This window comes from Cherax quadricarinatus, chromosome 38, assembly GCF_038502225.1.
Source record: "Cherax quadricarinatus isolate ZL_2023a chromosome 38, ASM3850222v1, whole genome shotgun sequence".
Taxonomy (NCBI): Eukaryota; Metazoa; Arthropoda; class Malacostraca; order Decapoda; family Parastacidae; genus Cherax; species Cherax quadricarinatus.
The window spans coordinates 22,903,175-22,922,274 of NC_091329.1; the positions used below are offsets into that span (position 1 = coordinate 22,903,175).

The 19,100-nt window shown below is 48.5% G+C and overlaps 1 protein-coding gene across 1 annotated transcript in view; it reads left to right on the top strand.

The window, feature by feature from the left end:
• LOC128693053 (uncharacterized) overlaps positions 1–6,816 on the top strand; it is a 39,315-nt gene extending 32,499 nt beyond the window's left edge. The window contains exon 4 of the mRNA XM_070091952.1: positions 3,484–6,816. Within this exon, the coding sequence (XP_069948053.1) occupies positions 3,484–6,084 (2,601 nt within the window). The 3' untranslated portion in view covers positions 6,085–6,816. The remainder of the gene's footprint in view (positions 1–3,483) is intronic.
• The last annotated feature ends 12,284 nt before the right edge of the window (positions 6,817–19,100 follow it).

Sequence of the window (19,100 nt, forward strand, 5' to 3'; positions counted from 1 at the left end):
TGTTATACTCACCCCAAGATCTTTTTCCTTGAGTGAGGTTTGTAGTCTCTGACCCCCTAGACTGTACTCCGTCTGCGGCCTTCTTTGCCCTTCCCCAATCTTCATGACTTTGCACTTGGTGGGATTGAACTCCAGGAGCCAATTGCTGGACCAGGTCTGCAGCCTGTCCAGATCCCTTTGTAGTTCTGCCTGGTCTTCGATCGAGTGAATTCTTCTCATCAACTTCACGTCATCTGCAAACAGGGACACCTCAGAGTCTATTCCTTCCGTCATGTCGTTCACAAATACCAGAAACAGCACTGGTCCTAGGACTGACCCCTGCGGGACCCCGCTGGTCACAGGTGCCCACTCTGACACCTCGCCACGTACCATGACTCGCTGCTGTCTTCCTGACAAGTATTCCCTGATCCATTGTAGTGCCTTCCCTGTTATCCTGCTTGGTCCTCCAGTTTTTGCACCAATCTCTTGTGTGGAACTGTGTCAAACGCCTTCTTGCAGTCCAAGAAAATGCAATCCACCCACCCCTCTCTCTCTTGTCTTACTGCTGTCACCATGTCATAGAACTCCAGTAGGTTTGTGACACAGGATTTCCCGTCCCTGAAACCATGTTGGCTGCTGTTGATGAGATCATTCCTTTCTAGGTGTTCCACCACTCTTCTCCTGATAATCTTATCCATGATTTTGCATACTATACATGTCAGTGACACTGGTGTGTAGTTTAATGCTTCATGTCTGTCTCCTTTTTTAAAGATTGGGACTACATTTGCTGTCTTCCATGCCTCAGGCAATCTCCCTGTTTCGATAGATGTATTGAATATTGTTGTTAGGGGTACACATAGCGCCTCTGCTCCCTCTCTCAATACCCATGGGGAGATGTTATCTGGCCCCATTGCCTTTGAGGTATCTAGCTCACTCAGAAGCCTCTTCACTTCTTCCTCGGTTGTGTGCACTGTGTCCAGCACTTGGTGGTGTGCCCCACCTCTCCGTCTTTCTGGAGCCCCTTCTGTCTCCTCTGTGAACACTTCTTTGAATCTCTTGTTGAGTTCTTCACATACTTCACGGTCATTTCTTGTTGTCTCTCCTCCTTCCTTCCTTAGCCTGATTACCTGGTCCTTGACTGTTGTTTTCCTCCTGATGTGGCTGTACAACAGTTTCGGGTCAGATTTGGCTTTCGCTGCTATGTCATTTTCATATTGTCTTTGGGCCTCCCTTCTTATCTGTGCATATTCGTTTCTGGCTCTACGACTGTTCTCCTTATTCTCCTGGGTCCTTTGCCTTCTATATTTCTTCCATTCCCTAGCACACTTGGTTTTTGCCTCCCTGCACCTTTGGGTAAACCATGGGCTCATCCTGGCTTTTTCATTAATCCTGTTACCCTTGGGTACAAACCTGTGTGTGTGTGTGTGTGTGTGTGTGTGTGTGTGTGTGTGTGTGTGTGTGTGTGTATGTGTGTGTGTGTGTGTGTGTGTGTGTGTGTGTGTGTGTGTGTACTCACCTAGTTGTACTCACCTAGTTGAGGTTGCGGGGGTCGAGTCCGAGCTCCTGGCCCCGCCTCTTCACTGATCGCTACTAGGTCACTCTCCCTGTGCCGTGAGCTTTATCATACCTCTGTGTGTGTGTGTGTGTGTGTGTGTGTGTGTGTGTGTGTGTGTGTGTGTGTGTGTGTGTGTGTGTGTGTGTGTGTGTGTGTGTGTGTGTGTGTGTTTGTGTGTGTGTGTGTGTGTGTGTGTGTGTGTGTGTGTGTGTGTGTGTGTGTAACAGGATTTCTGATCTCTATCTAGATAAGGACAGTTTGGATGTCCAGAGTGGTCATATTTCCGGTAACCTTGAGGTTTCACTGGTATCCTGGAGGTTTCACTGGTACCCTGGAGGTTTCACCGGTTTCCTGGAGGTTTCACTGGTATCCTGAAGGTTTCACTCGTACCCTGGAGGTTTCACTGGTATCCTGAAGGTTTCATTGGTATCCTGGAGGTTTCACTGGTATCCTGAAGGTTTCACTGGTATCCTGAAGGTTTCACTGGTATCCTGAAGGTTTCACTGGTATCCTGAAGGTTTCACTGGTATCCTGAAGGTTTCACTGGTATCCTGACGGTTTCACTGGTATCCTGAAGGTTTCACTGGTATCCTGAAGGTTTCACTGGTATCCTGAAGGTTTCACTTGTATCCTGAAGGTTTCACTGGTATCCTGAAGGTTTCACTGGTACCCTGGAGGTTTCACTGGTATCCTGAAGGTTTCACTGGTATCCTGGAGGTTTCACTGGTATCCTGAAGGTTTCACTGGTATCCTGAAGGTTTCACTGGTATCCTGAAGGTTTCACTGGTATCCTGAAGGTTTCACTGGTATCCTGAAGGTTTCACTGGTATCCTGAAGGTTTCACTGGTATCCTGAAGGTTTCACTGGTATCCTAAAGGCTTCATTGGTATCCTGGAGGTTTCACTGATATCCTGAAGGTTTCACTGGTATCCTGAAGGTTTCATTGGTATCCTGAAAGTTTCACTGGTATCCTGAAGGTTTCACTGGTATCCTGAAGGTTTCACTGATATCCTGAAGGTTTCACTGGTATCCTAAAGGTTTCACTGGTATCCTGAAGGTTTCACTGGTATCCTGAAGGTTTCACTGGGTGGACCTACCAAGTCGACAGTAACCCATTAACGTGTCTGCTTGAATGCATTCAACTTATACAGGTAACAGGTAGTTAGTTTGTTACCATTTTATCTTAGGTACATGCCGATTAGACACTAGGCCTGTTGTACATGCGTGCGTGTATATGTGTGTATGTATGTGTAAGTGTATATGCATGTGTAGTTTATATATGTATGTGTGTACTCACCTATTTGCACTCACCTATTACTCACCATCTCGGTGCGTGGATGTGTGAAGGTGATTAAATCCCTTTAGGAACACCGCGAAATAGCGAAATATATATATGAGTCAAAGTTACCACCCGGACTAGTGAGATAGAAGTCGTTTTGTCGGTAAGTGTCATATACGTGACTTGCCAGGGAGAGTTCCTCCTCACACTTTTAATGTGACTGAGGAGCTTGGTGTGGGTAGGCTGTGAGCTGCCCGTCCTCAAGACATGGCACTGTGGTGTAACTGCATAGTCCTAGTTGAAGGTATATACTAGGCTAAGGTATATACTTGAGGAAAGTCTACGTTTGATTTTTTTATATTAAAATACATAAAGAGAAGAATAAAGCCAATGATGACTCATAAGTTGTATGAGAAGTGTATCTTGATATTAATGGGAAGGTTGAGTTAGTGTAGACGAGTGAGAGAACCCAGAGACATAATGAAAGTGAGAGACTTAAATTTAATGATCTTAGAGTTAAGTGTCTAGGTTGTATGTGATATTTCCGTTAATTAGCTGAGTAGTTACTGTACATTCTATACTGCTGGACGAAACAGGCGTTTTATTTATTATATACATGTCAACAGAGTAGGTATGGTAGGAGGAACTAAGAGTTTGTTGTGTTTTACAGGCCCCACTGAAGGGTTGGATTCCAGTCTCTATGTTGCACCAGATTGCCTTTAGTGGTGCTACCCCGGAGCACCAGACGCCAGTAGTCCAAGACCACAAGCGCTCCCAGCAGCCGTCCAGAGCTCCGATTCAACATCACCGTCACCAGCAGCATCATCAGCAGGGAAAGGGGCAGGGACAAACAGGAAGTAGTGTACTAACACCCCGACCCACAACTCTCAACACCAACAGCAGTGTCAAGAGAGGTGAGGTGGACCTCCAGTTGGGATTGGAATATGCTATTCCTCGCTTCACTGGCAGTGGCAGCGAGAGTAAAGTACTCAGTCCGAGAACCTGTGCGCCAGAGACCAAGAACCTGGTTATAGGGACGACAGACGACAAGAAAAAATATGAAGCCATGGGGGCCCGACCCAAAATTCTAGGCAACCTACAGAGCGTAGCAGGTAAAGGTCTAGGCTTGCTGGAAGACGAGAAGACAGCTAAACACCGAGCACGTTCCATCTTGGCAAGTGCAATACCAGTGTCACCTGTGTCCAGTGGTCCTTCCATGCCGTGTGGCTCCAGCATCATGAAAAGTCCGTCCGTGCCTAATATGCCAAAAGGTTACATGCCCATTACCTCCACTGTTCTCACCCCAATCAACTTTCGATCACCCTTTGTGGCACACAAGCGGCCCTCAACCATGAAACAGGTGGCTCAAGCAGCCCAAATTGCCCTCCAAATCTCATCTTCATCCAGCAGCTCTTCCACCTCCTCTACTCACGGACGAAATGGATCTTCGGCAGCCTCCATCGGTGGCGCGCTCACCACTACCAGTCCTACCAGTGGCTGTCACACCACACCCACAACAAAACATATCCTAGCTAGTGACACTATTAACACAGTTGGTACAAAAGATAATAAACAGATCAATAACATGGTAATAACTAGCCAGGACGACAGGGTTAAGTCCCCCACTACCACAAATCAAGAAAACAATGTGAAAAATGGCAATAGCGAGAAAAACGAGCCAGATATCAATACACCATCAACAGCAGGAAGTAGAAAAGGAGATATCAGTTCTTCCACTGCCATAAAAAGAGGACAGTCGTCGGAGGGAACGCTAGCAGTCTCCAGTATTTCTTGTTCTAGTCCAACTACAACCCTCCCTTGTACAAATACTTCCGGTAACACCTTTATCACATCTTCCAACGTGACTGCCGTCACCACGACAGTGTCTTGCTCCAGCCTAGCATCCCTCACTACCACTACTACCACCTCATCATTACCCAGTCTAATTGCTTCTAGTGTCAATGCTGAGACTTTTTCTTCTGGAATGGCTGGTTATAATTCCGTTAGTAGCGTTCATTGTCAACCTTCCTGTGGTAACACGACAACTTTTCAGTCATCATCTCAGTCTAGCAAAGTGTCTCTAAAATCCACTACCAGCACCACGTCATCTCCCACAGTCTCCACTGATACTGTATCAAGTCCTTCCGCAGACATCACTGTGGTGTCTCAAAACACAACCAGTAATGCAAATAGTGCTAATATATCATCAATCTCTCAGAACTTCCCTAGAACTGACTTACCTTCCGAGACCTCCTACATTAACACCACGAGTTCCCAGTCTTCTAGTACTTCCAGCAACACGACAGCCTTTGCATCTATCACCGTCACCACTACAGCCACAGGAACCAATATCCCGCCTGCGGCTTCAACTTATTCTTCAGCCACGTCGTCCCGCTCATCGTCACCTGGAATTTCCCTCACCACTTTCGGCCTAAACTCAGAAGGTCGAGGCATCCCTGGAACCATATTCTTTGCTTTGGGCTCCGACCAAAGGGGTGTCCGCAGCCCACAGCCATGCACATCCCCACGACCCTCCAACTCTTCTCTGGGTGTGAAGAGTCCCACTCCCGAATCTGTGACTGCTCCAAAAACACAGAGAGACACACTGCCACCCTCGGGAGTCAAAAGTCCTCCAATAATTGTCAATAGCTGCCTCGGACCAACCACTGTTAAGGAGGAACACTGGTGGTCGGTGGAGAGTCCTGGTAGGCCACAAGGTCAAGGCAAAGTAGTTAATTCCACCTGGGTGAGACTCATGGGAGGTCAAGCAAACAGTCGCCAGGGTTCAGGTCTACCTTGGCGGACCGCTCGGGCCGTGTCTGGTCAGCAGCTGAACCAGGCACGGCGGGCCTCTCACGACGACTATACAAACGGCCCTGTGTCGCCCAACACGTCGTCGTCAACGGCAACTTTCAACTACACCCCCGCCGTGAACTCTCCCCCGTCGTCCACATTGTCGTCCGCCACTAACTCCGCCGCTTCCTCACCTCCACCCACACTCCACCACAGATCCAGTGACGACCTCAAGTCAATGGCCTCAAAGAATATTGCCTCAGCCATTATAAGTTATGAGCTGGGGACTAAATGTGAGGGAACAGGGAGTGGGACGGGATCTTCCGGAGCCCAGAGCAGCAGCAGCGACGGAGTGGCCACCCTCACCCGTAAACACCTTGTCTGTCCATCCTGCCAGATGCTCTTCCCGCCAGATAAACATATCAATTTCCTTGATCACTTCGAGGTCTGCCACGGCCCTGAGTATGCCGATCTCTGAGCAACAATATGTTAAGTAACGTTGAGGAATGGCAACCAAGTCCAACCAACTACTCCGCGGTGGAAACACAAACAACAATCCTACATGTCTTCCATATTATCCTTGAACTTATTTCGCTTGTATTAATACATAAGCATTACAAGTGTTGTAGAGATAAACATTTAGTGATAATGTGTACAAGAGAGAGATTATATTGTGACAGAGCAACCCATCCTTCAGTATAAACTGTGAACTACTTACTAGGTACTCACCAGATCTGAAACCGAAGGAGAACTGGAGGGGGAGGAGTAGGAGGGCACTGCTTTGAGGGGGAGAACAAGGATTTTGAGGCACTCTGCTTGGGAAGGGCACTCTGCTCTTCGTCAACACGTAATACCTCATACCCACGCATTAAGTTTCAGTCTGTGAAAGCTGAACACCTCACATATGACTTTCACATATCTACATAACCTTCCAAGCTGATGCCTGGCTAAACTGGCTTCAGAGGCAACTTCGGGCAGCTCCGGGGACGTCTAGGCACCTCCAGGTACCTCCAGGTACCTCCAGGCATCCCTCACCTGCTCTCCACACTCACCTCACTGCTCCTCTCTCACCCTCTGCTCTCTCCCTGTCTACTCCCTGTCAGATTCCTGTCAACTACCTGTCCACTCCTAGCAACACCACATTCCCAGTTCCATCTCTTTGGCTCTAAGAAATATCGATTATTATCATTATTAATTATTATTATTATTATCGTTATTAATGTTGATTTTATTATTATTATTATTATTATTATTATTATTATTATTATTATTATTATTATTATTATTATTATTATTGTTATTATTATTATTAAATTATTATATTCTTAGGAAAGTGCTAATTCCTCATGGGTCATACAATGTCGTACACATTTTAAACTAAAGGAATGAAATTGATATAAATAGTTTATTAGTTATTACTCTCGTGAGGGCAGCGCTAAACCTTCATGGGCCACAATCACCCATACAGCCAAGAAAGGAGAAGTAGGGTGTAATTCCTTGGATCAAGAGTTCTTCGGCCGCTATAAAGACCCCCCTCACGTGAGGGAGTGGCTTATTAACATTAATCTAAATACAATTTATATTTTTGTATTAAGTTTAATGTGTATCAGAGATACAGTCACCTCCACAACCCTCCGTCGTTATATTTCAAGAAAATAAAGAATTAGACACTTGTGCAACATTTGGGTTTCTCGTAGACGTTTCGCCCTGCAGGGGCTTCATCAGTACGTTAGATGGACATAAATTGAAGAAATTGGTAATATATAGAGCAGTCAGCAGAAGATGTGGCAATCAGTCCCTCAGCCCAGGAGATATTAACTTTTGTCAATTGACTGGAACAATCTGACAGGAAATCTTGACTCCAGTGACTTTCTTGATACTATCCAGGATTGTGTTTGAAACATTGTGATAAAACTAACTGGAAGAAACAACCTGCTTGGTCCTTGTTGTGATGAGCACCGTAGGTACACCTGTGTCTGAGTCATCATGCCGTGATGAGCACCGTAGGTGCACCTGTGTCTGAGTCATCATGCCGTGATGAGCACCGTAGGTGCATCTGGGTCTGAGTCATCATGCCGTGATGAGCACCGTAGGTGCACCTGTGTCTGAGTCATGCCGTGATGAGCACCGTAGGTACACCTGTGTCTGAGTCATCATGCCGTGATGAGCACCGTAGGTACACCTGTGTCTGAGTCATCATGCCGTGATGAGCACCGTAGGTGCACCTGTGTCTGAGTCATCATGCCGTGATGAGCACCGTAGGTGCACCTGTGTCTGAGTCATCATGCCGTGATGAGCACCGTAGGTACACCTGTGTCTGAGTCATCATGCCGTGATGAGCACCGTAGGTACACCTGTGTCTGAGTCATCATGCCGTGATGAGCACCGTAGGTGCATCTGTGTCTGAGTCATGCCGTGATGAGCACCGAAGGTACACCTGTGTCTGAGTCATCATGCCGTGATGAGCACCGTAGGTACACCTGTGTCTGAGTCATCATGCCGTGATGAGCACCGTAGGTGCACCTGTGTCTGAGTCATGCCGTGATGAGCACCGTAGGTACACCTGTGTCTGAGTCATCATGCCGTGATGAGCACCGTAGGTACACCTGTGTCTGAGTCATCATGCCGTGATGAGCACCGTAGGTGCATCTGTGTCTGAGTCATGCCGTGATGAGCACCGTAGGTGCACCTGTGTCTGAGTCATCATGCCGTGATGAGCACCGTAGGTGCACCTGTGTCTGAGTCATGCCGTGATGAGCACCGTAGGTGCACCTGTGTCTGAGTCATCATGCCGTGATGAGCACCGTAGGTGCACCTGTGTCTGAGTCATCATGCCGTGATGAGCACCGTAGGTGCACCTGTGTCTGAGTCATGCCGTGATGAGCACCGTAGGTGCACCTGTGTCTGAGTCATCATGCCGTGATGAGCACCGTAGGTGCACCTGTGTCTGAGTCATGCCGTGATGAGCACCGTAGGTGCACCTGTGTCTGAGTCATCATGCCGTGATGAGCACCGTAGGTACATCTGTGTCTGAGTCATGCCGTGATGAGCACCGTAGGTGCACCTGTGTCTGAGTCATGCCGTGATGAGCACCGTAGGTGCACCTGTGTCTGAGTCATCATGCCGTGATGAGCACCGTAGGTACATCTGTGTCTGAGTCATGCCGTGATGAGCACCGTAGGTGCACCTGTGTCTGAGTCATGCCGTGATGAGCACCGTAGGTGCACCTGTGTCTGAGTCATCATGCCGTGATGAGCACCGTAGGTGCACCTGTGTCTGAGTCATGCCGTGATGAGCACCGTAGGTACACCTGTGTCTGAGTCATCATGCCGTGATGAGCACCGTAGGTGCATCTGTGTCTGGGTCATGCCGTGATGAGCACCGTAGGTGCACCTGTGTCTGAGTCATCATGCCGTGATGAGCACCGTAGGTGCATCTGTGTCTGAGTCATGCCGTGATGAGCACCGTAGGTGCATCTGTGTCTGAGTCATCATGCCGTGATGAGCACCGTAGGTACATCTGTGTCTGAGTCATGCCGTGATGAGCACCGTAGGTGCACCTGTGTCTGAGTCATCATGCCGTGATGAGCACCGTAGGTGCACCTGTGTCTGAGTCATGCCGTGATGAGCACCGTAGGTACACCTGTGTCTGAGTCATCATGCCGTGATGAGCACCGTAGGTGCATCTGTGTCTGAGTCATGCCGTGATGAGCACCGTAGGTGCACCTGTGTCTGAGTCATCATGCCGTGATGAGCACCGTAGGTGCATCTGTGTCTGAGTCATGCCGTGATGAGCACCGTAGGTGCATCTGTGTCTGAGTCATCATGCCGTGATGAGCACCGTAGGTACATCTGTGTCTGAGTCATGCCGTGATGAGCACCGTAGGTGCACCTGTGTCTGAGTCATCATGCCGTGATGAGCACCGTAGGTGCACCTGTGTCTGAGTCATGCCGTGATGAGCACCGTAGGTGCACCTGTGTCTGAGTCATCATGCCGTGATGAGCACCGTAGGTACACCTGTGTCTGAGTCATCAAGCCGTGATGAGCACCGTAAGTCCACCTGTATCTGAGTCTTCATGCCGTGATGAGCACCGTAGGTACACCTGTGTCTGAGTCATGCCGTGATGAGCACCGTAGGTGCACCTGTGTCTGAGTCATCATGCCGTGATGAGCACCGTAGGTGCACCTGTGTCTGAGTCATCATGCCGTGATGAGCACCGTAGGTACACCTGTGTCTGAGTCATCATGCAGTGATGAGCACCGTAGGTGCACCTGTGTCTGAGTCATGCCGTGATGAGCACCGTAGGTGCACCTGTGTCTGAGTCATCATGCCGTGATGAGCACCGTAGGTACACCTGTGTCTGAGTCATCAAGCCGTGATGAGCACCGTAAGTCCACCTGTATCTGAGTCTTCATGCCGTGATGAGCACCGTAGGTACACCTGTGTCTGAGTCATGCCGTGATGAGCACCGTAGGTGCACCTGTGTCTGAGTCATCATGCCGTGATGAGCACCGTAGGTGCACCTGTGTCTGAGTCATCATGCCGTGATGAGCACCGTAGGTACACCTGTGTCTGAGTCATCAAGCCGTGATGAGAACCGTAAGTCCACCTGTATCTGAGTCTTCATGCCGTGATGAGCACCGTAGGTACACCTGTGTCTGAGTCATGCCGTGATGAGCACCGTAGGTGCACTTGTGTCTGAGTCATCATGCCGTGATGAGCACCGTAGCTACACCTGTGTCTGAGTCATCATGCAGTGATGAGCACCGTAGGTACACCTGTGTCTGAGTCATCATGCAGTGATGAGCACCGTAGGTACACCTGTGTCTGAGTCATCATGCCGTGATGAGCACCGTAGGTACACCTGTGTCTGAGTCATCATGCCGTGATGAGCACCGTAGGTACACCTGTGTCTGAGTCATCATGCAGTGATGAGCACCGTAGGTACACCTGTATCTGAGTCATCATGCCGTGATGAGCACCGTAGGTACACATGTGTCTGAGTCATCATGCAGTGATGAGCACCGTAGGTACACATGTGTCTGAGTCATCATGCAGTGATGAGCACCGTAGGTACACATGTGTCTGAGTCATCATGCAGTGATGAGCACCGTAGGTACACATATGTCTGATTCATCATGCAGTGATGAGCACCGTAGGTACACATGTGTCTGAGTCATCATGCAGTGATGAGCACCGTAGGTACACATGTGTCTGAGTCATCATGCCGTGATGAGCACCGTAGGTACACCTGTGTCTGAGTCATCATGCCGTGATGAGCACCGTAGGTACACATGTGTCTGAGTCATCATGCCGTGATGAGCACCGTAGGTACACCTGTGTCTGAGTCATCATGCCGTGATGAGCACCGTAGGTACACATGTGTCTGAGTCATCATGCAGTGATGAGCACCGTAGGTACACCTGTGTCTGAGTCATCATGCAGTGATGAGCACCGTAGGTACACATGTGTCTGAGTCATCATGCAGTGATGAGCACCGTAGGTACACATGTGTCTGAGTCATCATGCAGTGATGAGCACCGTAGGTACACATGTGTCTGAGTCATCATGCAGTGATGAGCACCGTAGGTACACCTGTGTCTGAGTCATCATGCAGTGATGAGCACCGTAGGTACACCTGTGTCTGAGTCATCATGCAGTGATGAGCACCGTAGGTACACATGTGTCTGAGTCATCATGCAGTGATGAGCACCGTAGGTACACATGTGTCTGAGTCATCATGCAGTGATGAGCACCGTAGGTACACCTGTGTCTGAGTCATCATGCAGTGATGAACACCGTAGGTACACCTGTGTCTGAGTCATCATGCAGTGATGAGCACCGTAGGTACACATGTGTCTGAGTCATCATGCAGTGATGAGCACCGTAGGTACACATGTGTCTGAGTCATCATGCAGTGATGAGCACCGTAGGTACACCTGTGTCTGAGTCATCATGCAGTGATGAGCACCGTAGGTACACATGTGTCTGAGTCATCATGCAGTGATGAGCACCGTAGGTACACATGTGTCTGAGTCATCATGCAGTGATGAGCACCGTAGGTACACATATGTCTGATTCATCATCTTGTCGGTGCTAAATACCAATAACTAAAGAAAGAATCCACTGAGGCTTCCACCTGGACATCGTTAACAATCAAGGTCCCACCGAGACACTGAGGCTTCCACCTGGACATCGTTAACAATCAAGGTCCCACCGAGACACTGAGGCTTCCACCTGGACATCGTTAACAATCAAGGTCCCACCGAGACACTGAGGCTTCCACCTGGACATCGTTAACAATCAAGGTCCCACCGAGACACTGAGGCTTCCACCTGGACATCGTTAACAATCAAGGTCCCACCGAGACACTGAGGCTTCCACCTGGACATCGTTAACAATCAAGGTCCCACCGAGACACTGAGGCTTCCACCTGGACATCGTTAACAATCAAGGTCCCACCGAGACACTGAGGCTTCCACCTGGACATCGTTAACAATCAAGGTCCCACCGAGACACTGAGGCTTCCACCTGGACATCGTTAACAATCAAGGTCCCACCGAGACACTGAGGCTTCCACCTGGACATCGTTAACAATCAAGGTCCCACCGAGACACTGAGGCTTCCACCTGGACATCGTTAACAATCAAGGTCCCACCGAGACACTGAGGCTTCCACCTGGACATCGTTAACAATCAAGGTCCCACCGAGACACTGAGGCTTCCACCTGGACATCGTTAACAATCAAGGTCCCACCGAGACACTGAGGCTTCCACCTGGACATCGTTAACAATCAAGGTCCCACCGAGACACTGAGGCTTCCACCTGGACATCGTTAACAATCAAGGTCCCACCGAGACACTGAGGCTTCCACCTGGACATCGTTAACAATCAAGGTCCCACCGAGACACTGAGGCTTCCACCTGGACATCGTTAACAATCAAGGTCCCACCGAGACACTGAGGCTTCCACCTGGACATCGTTAACAATCAAGGTCCCACCGAGACAATTTTCGATCAAAAGTGAAGATAAAAGTGCTTATTACGACATTCTCATTGTTATTCTCATTGTTATTCTCATTGTTATTCTCATTGTTATTTCTAAATTTATTAATTAAACTTCCTGAATCATCCTTCCATCTAACACATCTGTGTAATGTGTATAATGGATTTAACTTATCCCCGCCTACACATCCTGACAACACCAGTTGACAGGACTAATGATCTAAGGCTTGAATGTAAATATACAATACTTTTATCTTTTAAGTACAAGGAACACCATTAAACAATTTATATCACTTCTGCCAGTGCCTATTCGTCACGAATTCTAAACTCCCCGGTTATTATTTAGGTTATCGTCTCCCCTCCTCCCCACCTACTCCTCCGCCCCACCGACTCCTCCTCCACACCTACTCCTCCTCCCCACCTACTCCTCCTCCCCACCTACTCCTCCTCCCCACGTTATATGATTTAGTGGTGAACGATGGTGTTTAAATTACTATACTTATCGAACTAGATAAGGGAAAATATTGATTTCCATTGATCCTTTCTCACAGAGTTGTTGTTGTTAGTCTGAGAGCCACAAGCTGGACTCCAGACGTCCTCCCTCCAGAGCCACAAGCTGGACTCCAGACGTCCTCCCACCAGAGCCACAAGCTGGACTCCAGACGTCCTCCCTCCAGAGTCACAAGCTGGACTCCAGACATCTTCCCTCTAGCGTCACAATCTAGATTCCAGACGTCCTCCCTCCAGAGCCATAATCTGGACTCCAGACATCTTCCCTCCAGAGTCACAAACTGGACTCCAGACGTCCTCCCTCCAGAGCCACAAGCTGGACTCCAGACGTCCTCCCTCCAGAGCCACAAGCTGGACTCCAGATGCCCTCCCACCAGAGCCACAAACTGGACTCCAGACATCTTCCCTCTAGCGTCACAATCTAGATTCCAGACGTCCTCCCTCCAGAGCCATAATCTGGACTCCAGACATCTTCCCTCCAGTGTCACAAACTGGACTCCAGACGTCCTCCCTCCAGAGCCACAAGCTGGACTCCAGACATCTTCCCTCCAGAGCCACAAGCTGGACTCCAGACGTCCTCCCTCCAGAGCCACAAGCTGGACTCCAGACGTCCTCCCTCCAGAGCCACAAGCTGGACTCCAGACGTCCTCCCTCCAGAGCCACAAGCTGGACTCCAGACGTCCTCCCTCCAGAGCCACAAGCTGGACTCCAGACGTCCTCCCTCCAGAGCCACAAGCTGGACTCCAGACGTCCTCCCTCCAGAGCCACAAGCTGGACTCCAGACGTCCTCCCTCCACAGCCACAAGCTGGACTCCAGACGTCCTCCCTCCAAAGCCACAAGCTGGACTCCAGACGTCCTCCCTCCAGAGCCACAAGCTGGACTCCAGACGTCCTCCCTCCAGAGCCACAAGCTGGACTCCAGACGTCCTCCCTCCAGAGCCACAAGCTGGACTCCAGACGTCCTCCCTCCAGAGCCACAAGCTGGACTCCAGACGTCCTCCCTCCAGAGCCACAAGCTGGACTCCAGACGTCTTCCCTCCAGAGCCACAAACTGGACTCCAGACGTCCTCCCTCCAGAGCCACAAGCTGGACTCCAGACGTCCTCCCTCCAGAGCCACAAGCTGGACTCCAGACGTCCTCCCTCCAGAGCCACAAGCTGGACTCCAGACGTCCTCCCTCCAGAGCCACAAGCTGGACTCCAGACGTCCTCCCTCCAGAGCCACAAGCTGGCCTCCAGACGTCCTCCCTCCAGAGTCCTCAACACCAGCCACTCTTCCTTCGCTACTTCCCTACTTGATGACACAGAAACACATTTTATAATTACTCTACAATAATTTAGACACTTTTCTGTTGTATATTACTGTAATAAAAAGCTTTATCAAAATGAACTAATTTGGCATCCATCCACTCGTTCAAAAAAGTATATTACTCTCGTTGCTTTTTTCTGACTTGAGACAGTCGGTAAAGCCACTGAATACTAAAACGAGTTCTTATTAACGGTGAAATCAGTCCTTCATTTGTGCCTTATTGCAGTTATTGGTGTTATGCCTGGTTAAGTTTTGTTAACTGAGGTTAAATAAGCATCAGCAACTTAAGTAACATATGTAAATAAATTGGCTCGGAAAAACAAAATCTACGTTGGTTTTAGGACTGGTTTTGTATTGGTTACTTTTTAAGGACATCGTGTACAAGACCGACCATGATATCTACCTCGTCGGTCTGCGGTAAGACTCTTTCTTGTATCTTGGAGACAGCGGGGAGTGTCTTCAAGGAGAGTGTCTTCAAGGAGAGTGTCTTCAAGGAGAGATCTTCAAGGAATGTGTCATCAAAGAGAGTGTCTTCAAGGAGAGTGTCAAGGAGACATCTTCAAGGGGAGTGTCATCAAGGAGAGTGTCATCAAGGAGAATGTCTTCAAGGAGAATGTCTTCAAGGAGAGTGTCAAGGAGACATCTTCAAGGGGAGTGTCATCAAGGAGATTGTCATCAAGGAGAGTATCTTCAAGGAGAGTGTCATCAAGGAGAGTGTCTTGTTTGGGAGCCCCGTGGCTCGGTTGGCAACACACTCACATCACCATGTGTCTGCGGTTCAGTCCCCTGCACTGGTGGAAACACTGGATATGTTTCCTCACATTCACTTATCAGTAAGTAGGTACCTGGATGTAAGTCAACAGGTGTGGGTGGCATCCTGGGGGACGGGCAGTATACCTCGGCTTTGACATAAGCCGAGGTAAACAACGAACAACTCTTTACCCGTAAACCTGATCTGTTCAAGAAGAAGAAGGAATCTTCAAGACGATTCCCTTGAAAGGGGAAAACCTTGATGGGGAGTGTTTTGAAAGGGGTGTACCTTAAAGGGGAGTACCCTTAAGGGAAGTACCTTCAAGGGGTGTATCTTGAAGGGGTATACTTTGAAGGGGTGTACCTTGAAGGGGTGCACCTTGAAGGGGAGTATCTTGAAGGGGAGTACCTCAAAAGTGAGTATCTTGAAAGGGAGTACCTGGAAGGGGTGTTCCTTGAGGGGGCATACCTTGAAGGGGTACACTTTGAAAGGGTCTACCCTGAAGGGGTGTACCTTTAAGGGGAGTATCTTAAAAGTACCTCAAAAGTGAGTACCTTGAAAGGGAGTACCTGGAAGGGGTGTACCTTGAAGGGAAGTACTTTGAAGGGGAGAATCTTGAAAGGGAGTCATTTGAGAGGGAATACCTTAAACGGGTGTACCTTGAAATGAAGCGCCTTGAAGTGGTGAACCTTGAAGTGATTACCTTGAAGGGAGTACCTTGAAGGGGTATACCTTGAAGTGATTACCTTGAAGAGAATACCTTGAAGGGGTATACCTTGAAAGGGTGCATCTTGAAGAGGAGTACCTGGAAGGGGTGTACCTTGAAGGGGAGTACCTTGAAAGGAAGTACTTTTAAGAGAGTATCTTGAAAGTACCTTGAAGGGGAGTACCTTGAAGGGGTGTACCTTGAAGTGGTGTACGTTGAAGGGGTGTACGTTGAAGGGGTGTACCTTCAAAGGGGGTACTTTGTAAGAGAGTATCTTGACAGGGAGTACCTTGAAGGGGTGTACCCTGAAAGGGAGTACATGGAAGGGGTGTACCTTGAAGTGGTGTACCTTGAAGGGGAGTACCTAGAAAGTGAGAAAGAGAGTATCTGGAAGGGGTGTACCTTGAAAGGGAGTACTTTGAAGGGAAGAACCTTGAAAGGAAGTGACTTAAAGGGGAGCACCTTGAAGAAAAGAGTCTTAATGGGGAGTACCCTAAAGGGAAGTACCTTGAAGGGGAGTACCTTGAAGAAAAGAATCTTGAAGGGAGTACCTTGAAGTGAATACCTTGAAGAAAAGAATCTTGAAGGGAGTACCTTGAAGTGAGTACCTTGAAGGGAAGTACCTTGAACTGTAATACCTTGAAGGGAAGTACTTTCAAGGAGTGTACCATAATACTGGTGAAACACTTCTAGTGCCAGGAATTAGCCCTACAGTCCGGTTCCTCAGATCATACCTGATTACCACTTCCCTTATACATCAATAACAGTAACAATGCTACTTACATACAGAGAGTTAACTCTGATACATGATCAGTATTATTAAAGTGAACATGGGGGATGGGATGCAATCCTGTTTGATCCGAGAAAGGGAATGTCAGCTTCAGTTCCAAGAACATCCTCCTGGAAGAGATGCTGTATGACTGTCTCCATACTGTATGACTGTCTCCATGCTGTATGACTGTCTCCATGCTGTATGACTGTCTCCATGCTGTATGACTGTCTCCATGCTGTATGACTGTCTCCATGCTGTATGACTGTCTCCATGCTGTATGACTGTCTCCATGCTGTATGACTGTCTCCATGCTGTATGACTGTCTCCATGCTGTATGACTGTCTCCATGCTGTATGACTGTCTCCATGCTGTATGACTGTCTCCATGCTGTATGATTGTCTCAATACTGTATGACTGTCTCCATGCTGTATGACTGTCTCCATGCTGTATGACTGTCTGCATGCTGTATGATTGTCTCCATACTGTATGACTGTCTGCATGCTGTATGACTGTCTCCATGCTGTATGACTGTCTCCATGCTGTGTGACTGTCTCCATGCTGTATGACTGTCTCCATGCTGTATGACTGTCTCCATGCTGTATGACTGTCTCCATGCTGTATGACTGTCTCCATGCTATATGGCTGTCTCCATGCTGTATGACTGTCTCCATGCTGTATGACTGTCTCCATGCTGTATGACTGTCTCCATGCTGTATGACTGTCTCCATGCTGTATGACTGTCTCCATGCTGTATGGCTGTCTCCATGCTGTATGACTGTCTCCATGCTGTATGACTGTCTCCATGCTGTATGACTGTCTCCATGCTGTATGACTGTCTCCATGCTGTATGACTGTCTCCATGCTGTATGGCTTTCTCCATGCTGTATGACTGTCTCCATGCTGTATGACTGTCTCCATGCTGTATGACTGTCTCCATGCTGTATGACTGTCTCCATGCTGTATGACTGTCTCCATGCTGTATGACTGTCTCCATGCTGTATGACTGTCTCCATGCTGTATGACTGTCTCCATGCTGTATGACTGTCTCCATGCTGTATGACTGTCTCCATGCTGTATGACTGTCTCCATGCTGTATGATTGTCTCAATACTGTATGACTGTCTCCATGCTGTATGACTGTCTCCATGCTGTATGACTGTCTGCATGCTGTATGATTGTCTCCATACTGTATGACTGTCTGCATGCTGTATGACTGTCTCCATGCTGTATGACTGTCTCCATGCTGTGTGACTGTCTCCATGCTTGTGACTGTCTCCATGCTGTATGACTGTCTCCATGCTGTATGACTGTCTCCATGCTGTATGACTGTCTCCATGCTATATGGCTGTCTCCATGCTGTATGACTGTCTCCATGCTGTATGACTGTCTCCATGCTGTATGACTGTCTCCATGCTGTATGACTGTTTACATGCTGTATGGCTGTCTCCATGCTGTATGACTGTCTCCATGCTGTATGACTGTCTCCATGCTGTATGACTGTCTCCATGCTGTATGACTGTCTCCATGCTGTATGACTGTCTCCATGCTGTATGGCTTTCTCCATGCTGTATGACTGTCTCCATGCTGTATGACTGTCTCCATGCTGTATGACTGTCTCCATGCTGTATGACTGTCTCCATGCTGTATGACTGTCTCCATGCTGTATGACTGTCTCCATGCTGTATGACTGTCTCCATGCTGTATGACTGTCTCCATGCTGTATGGCTGTCTCCATGCTGTATGACTGTCTCCATGCTGTATGACTGTCTCCATGCTGTATGACTGTCTCCATGCTGTATGACTGTCTCCATGCTGTATGACTGTCTCCATGCTGTATGACTGTCTCCATGCTGTATGACTGTCTCCATGCTGTATGACTGTCTCCATGTTGTATGACTGTCTCCATGCTGTATGACTGTCTCCATGCTGTATGACTGTCTCCATGCTGTATGACTGTCTCCATGCTGTATGACTGTCTCCATGCTGTATGACTGTCTCCATGCTGTATGACTGTCTCCATGTTGTATGACTGTCTCCATGCTGTATGACTGTCTCCATGCTGTATGACTGTCTCCATGTTGTATGACTGTCTCCATGCTGTATGACTGTCTCCATGCTGTATGACTGTCTCCATGCTGTATGACTGTCTCCATGCTGTATGACTGTCTCCATGCTGTATGACTGTCTCCATGCTTTATGACTGTCTCCATGCTGTATGACTGTCTCCATGCTGTATGACTGTCTCCATGCTGTATGGCTGTCTCCATGCTGTATGACTGTCTCCATGCTGTATGACTGTCTCCATGCTGTATGACTGTCTCCATGCTGTATGACTGTCTCCATGCTGTATGACTGTCTCCATGCTGTATGGCTTTCTCCATGCTGTATGACTGTCTCCATGCTGTATGACTGTCTCCATGCTGTATGACTGTCTCCATGCTGTA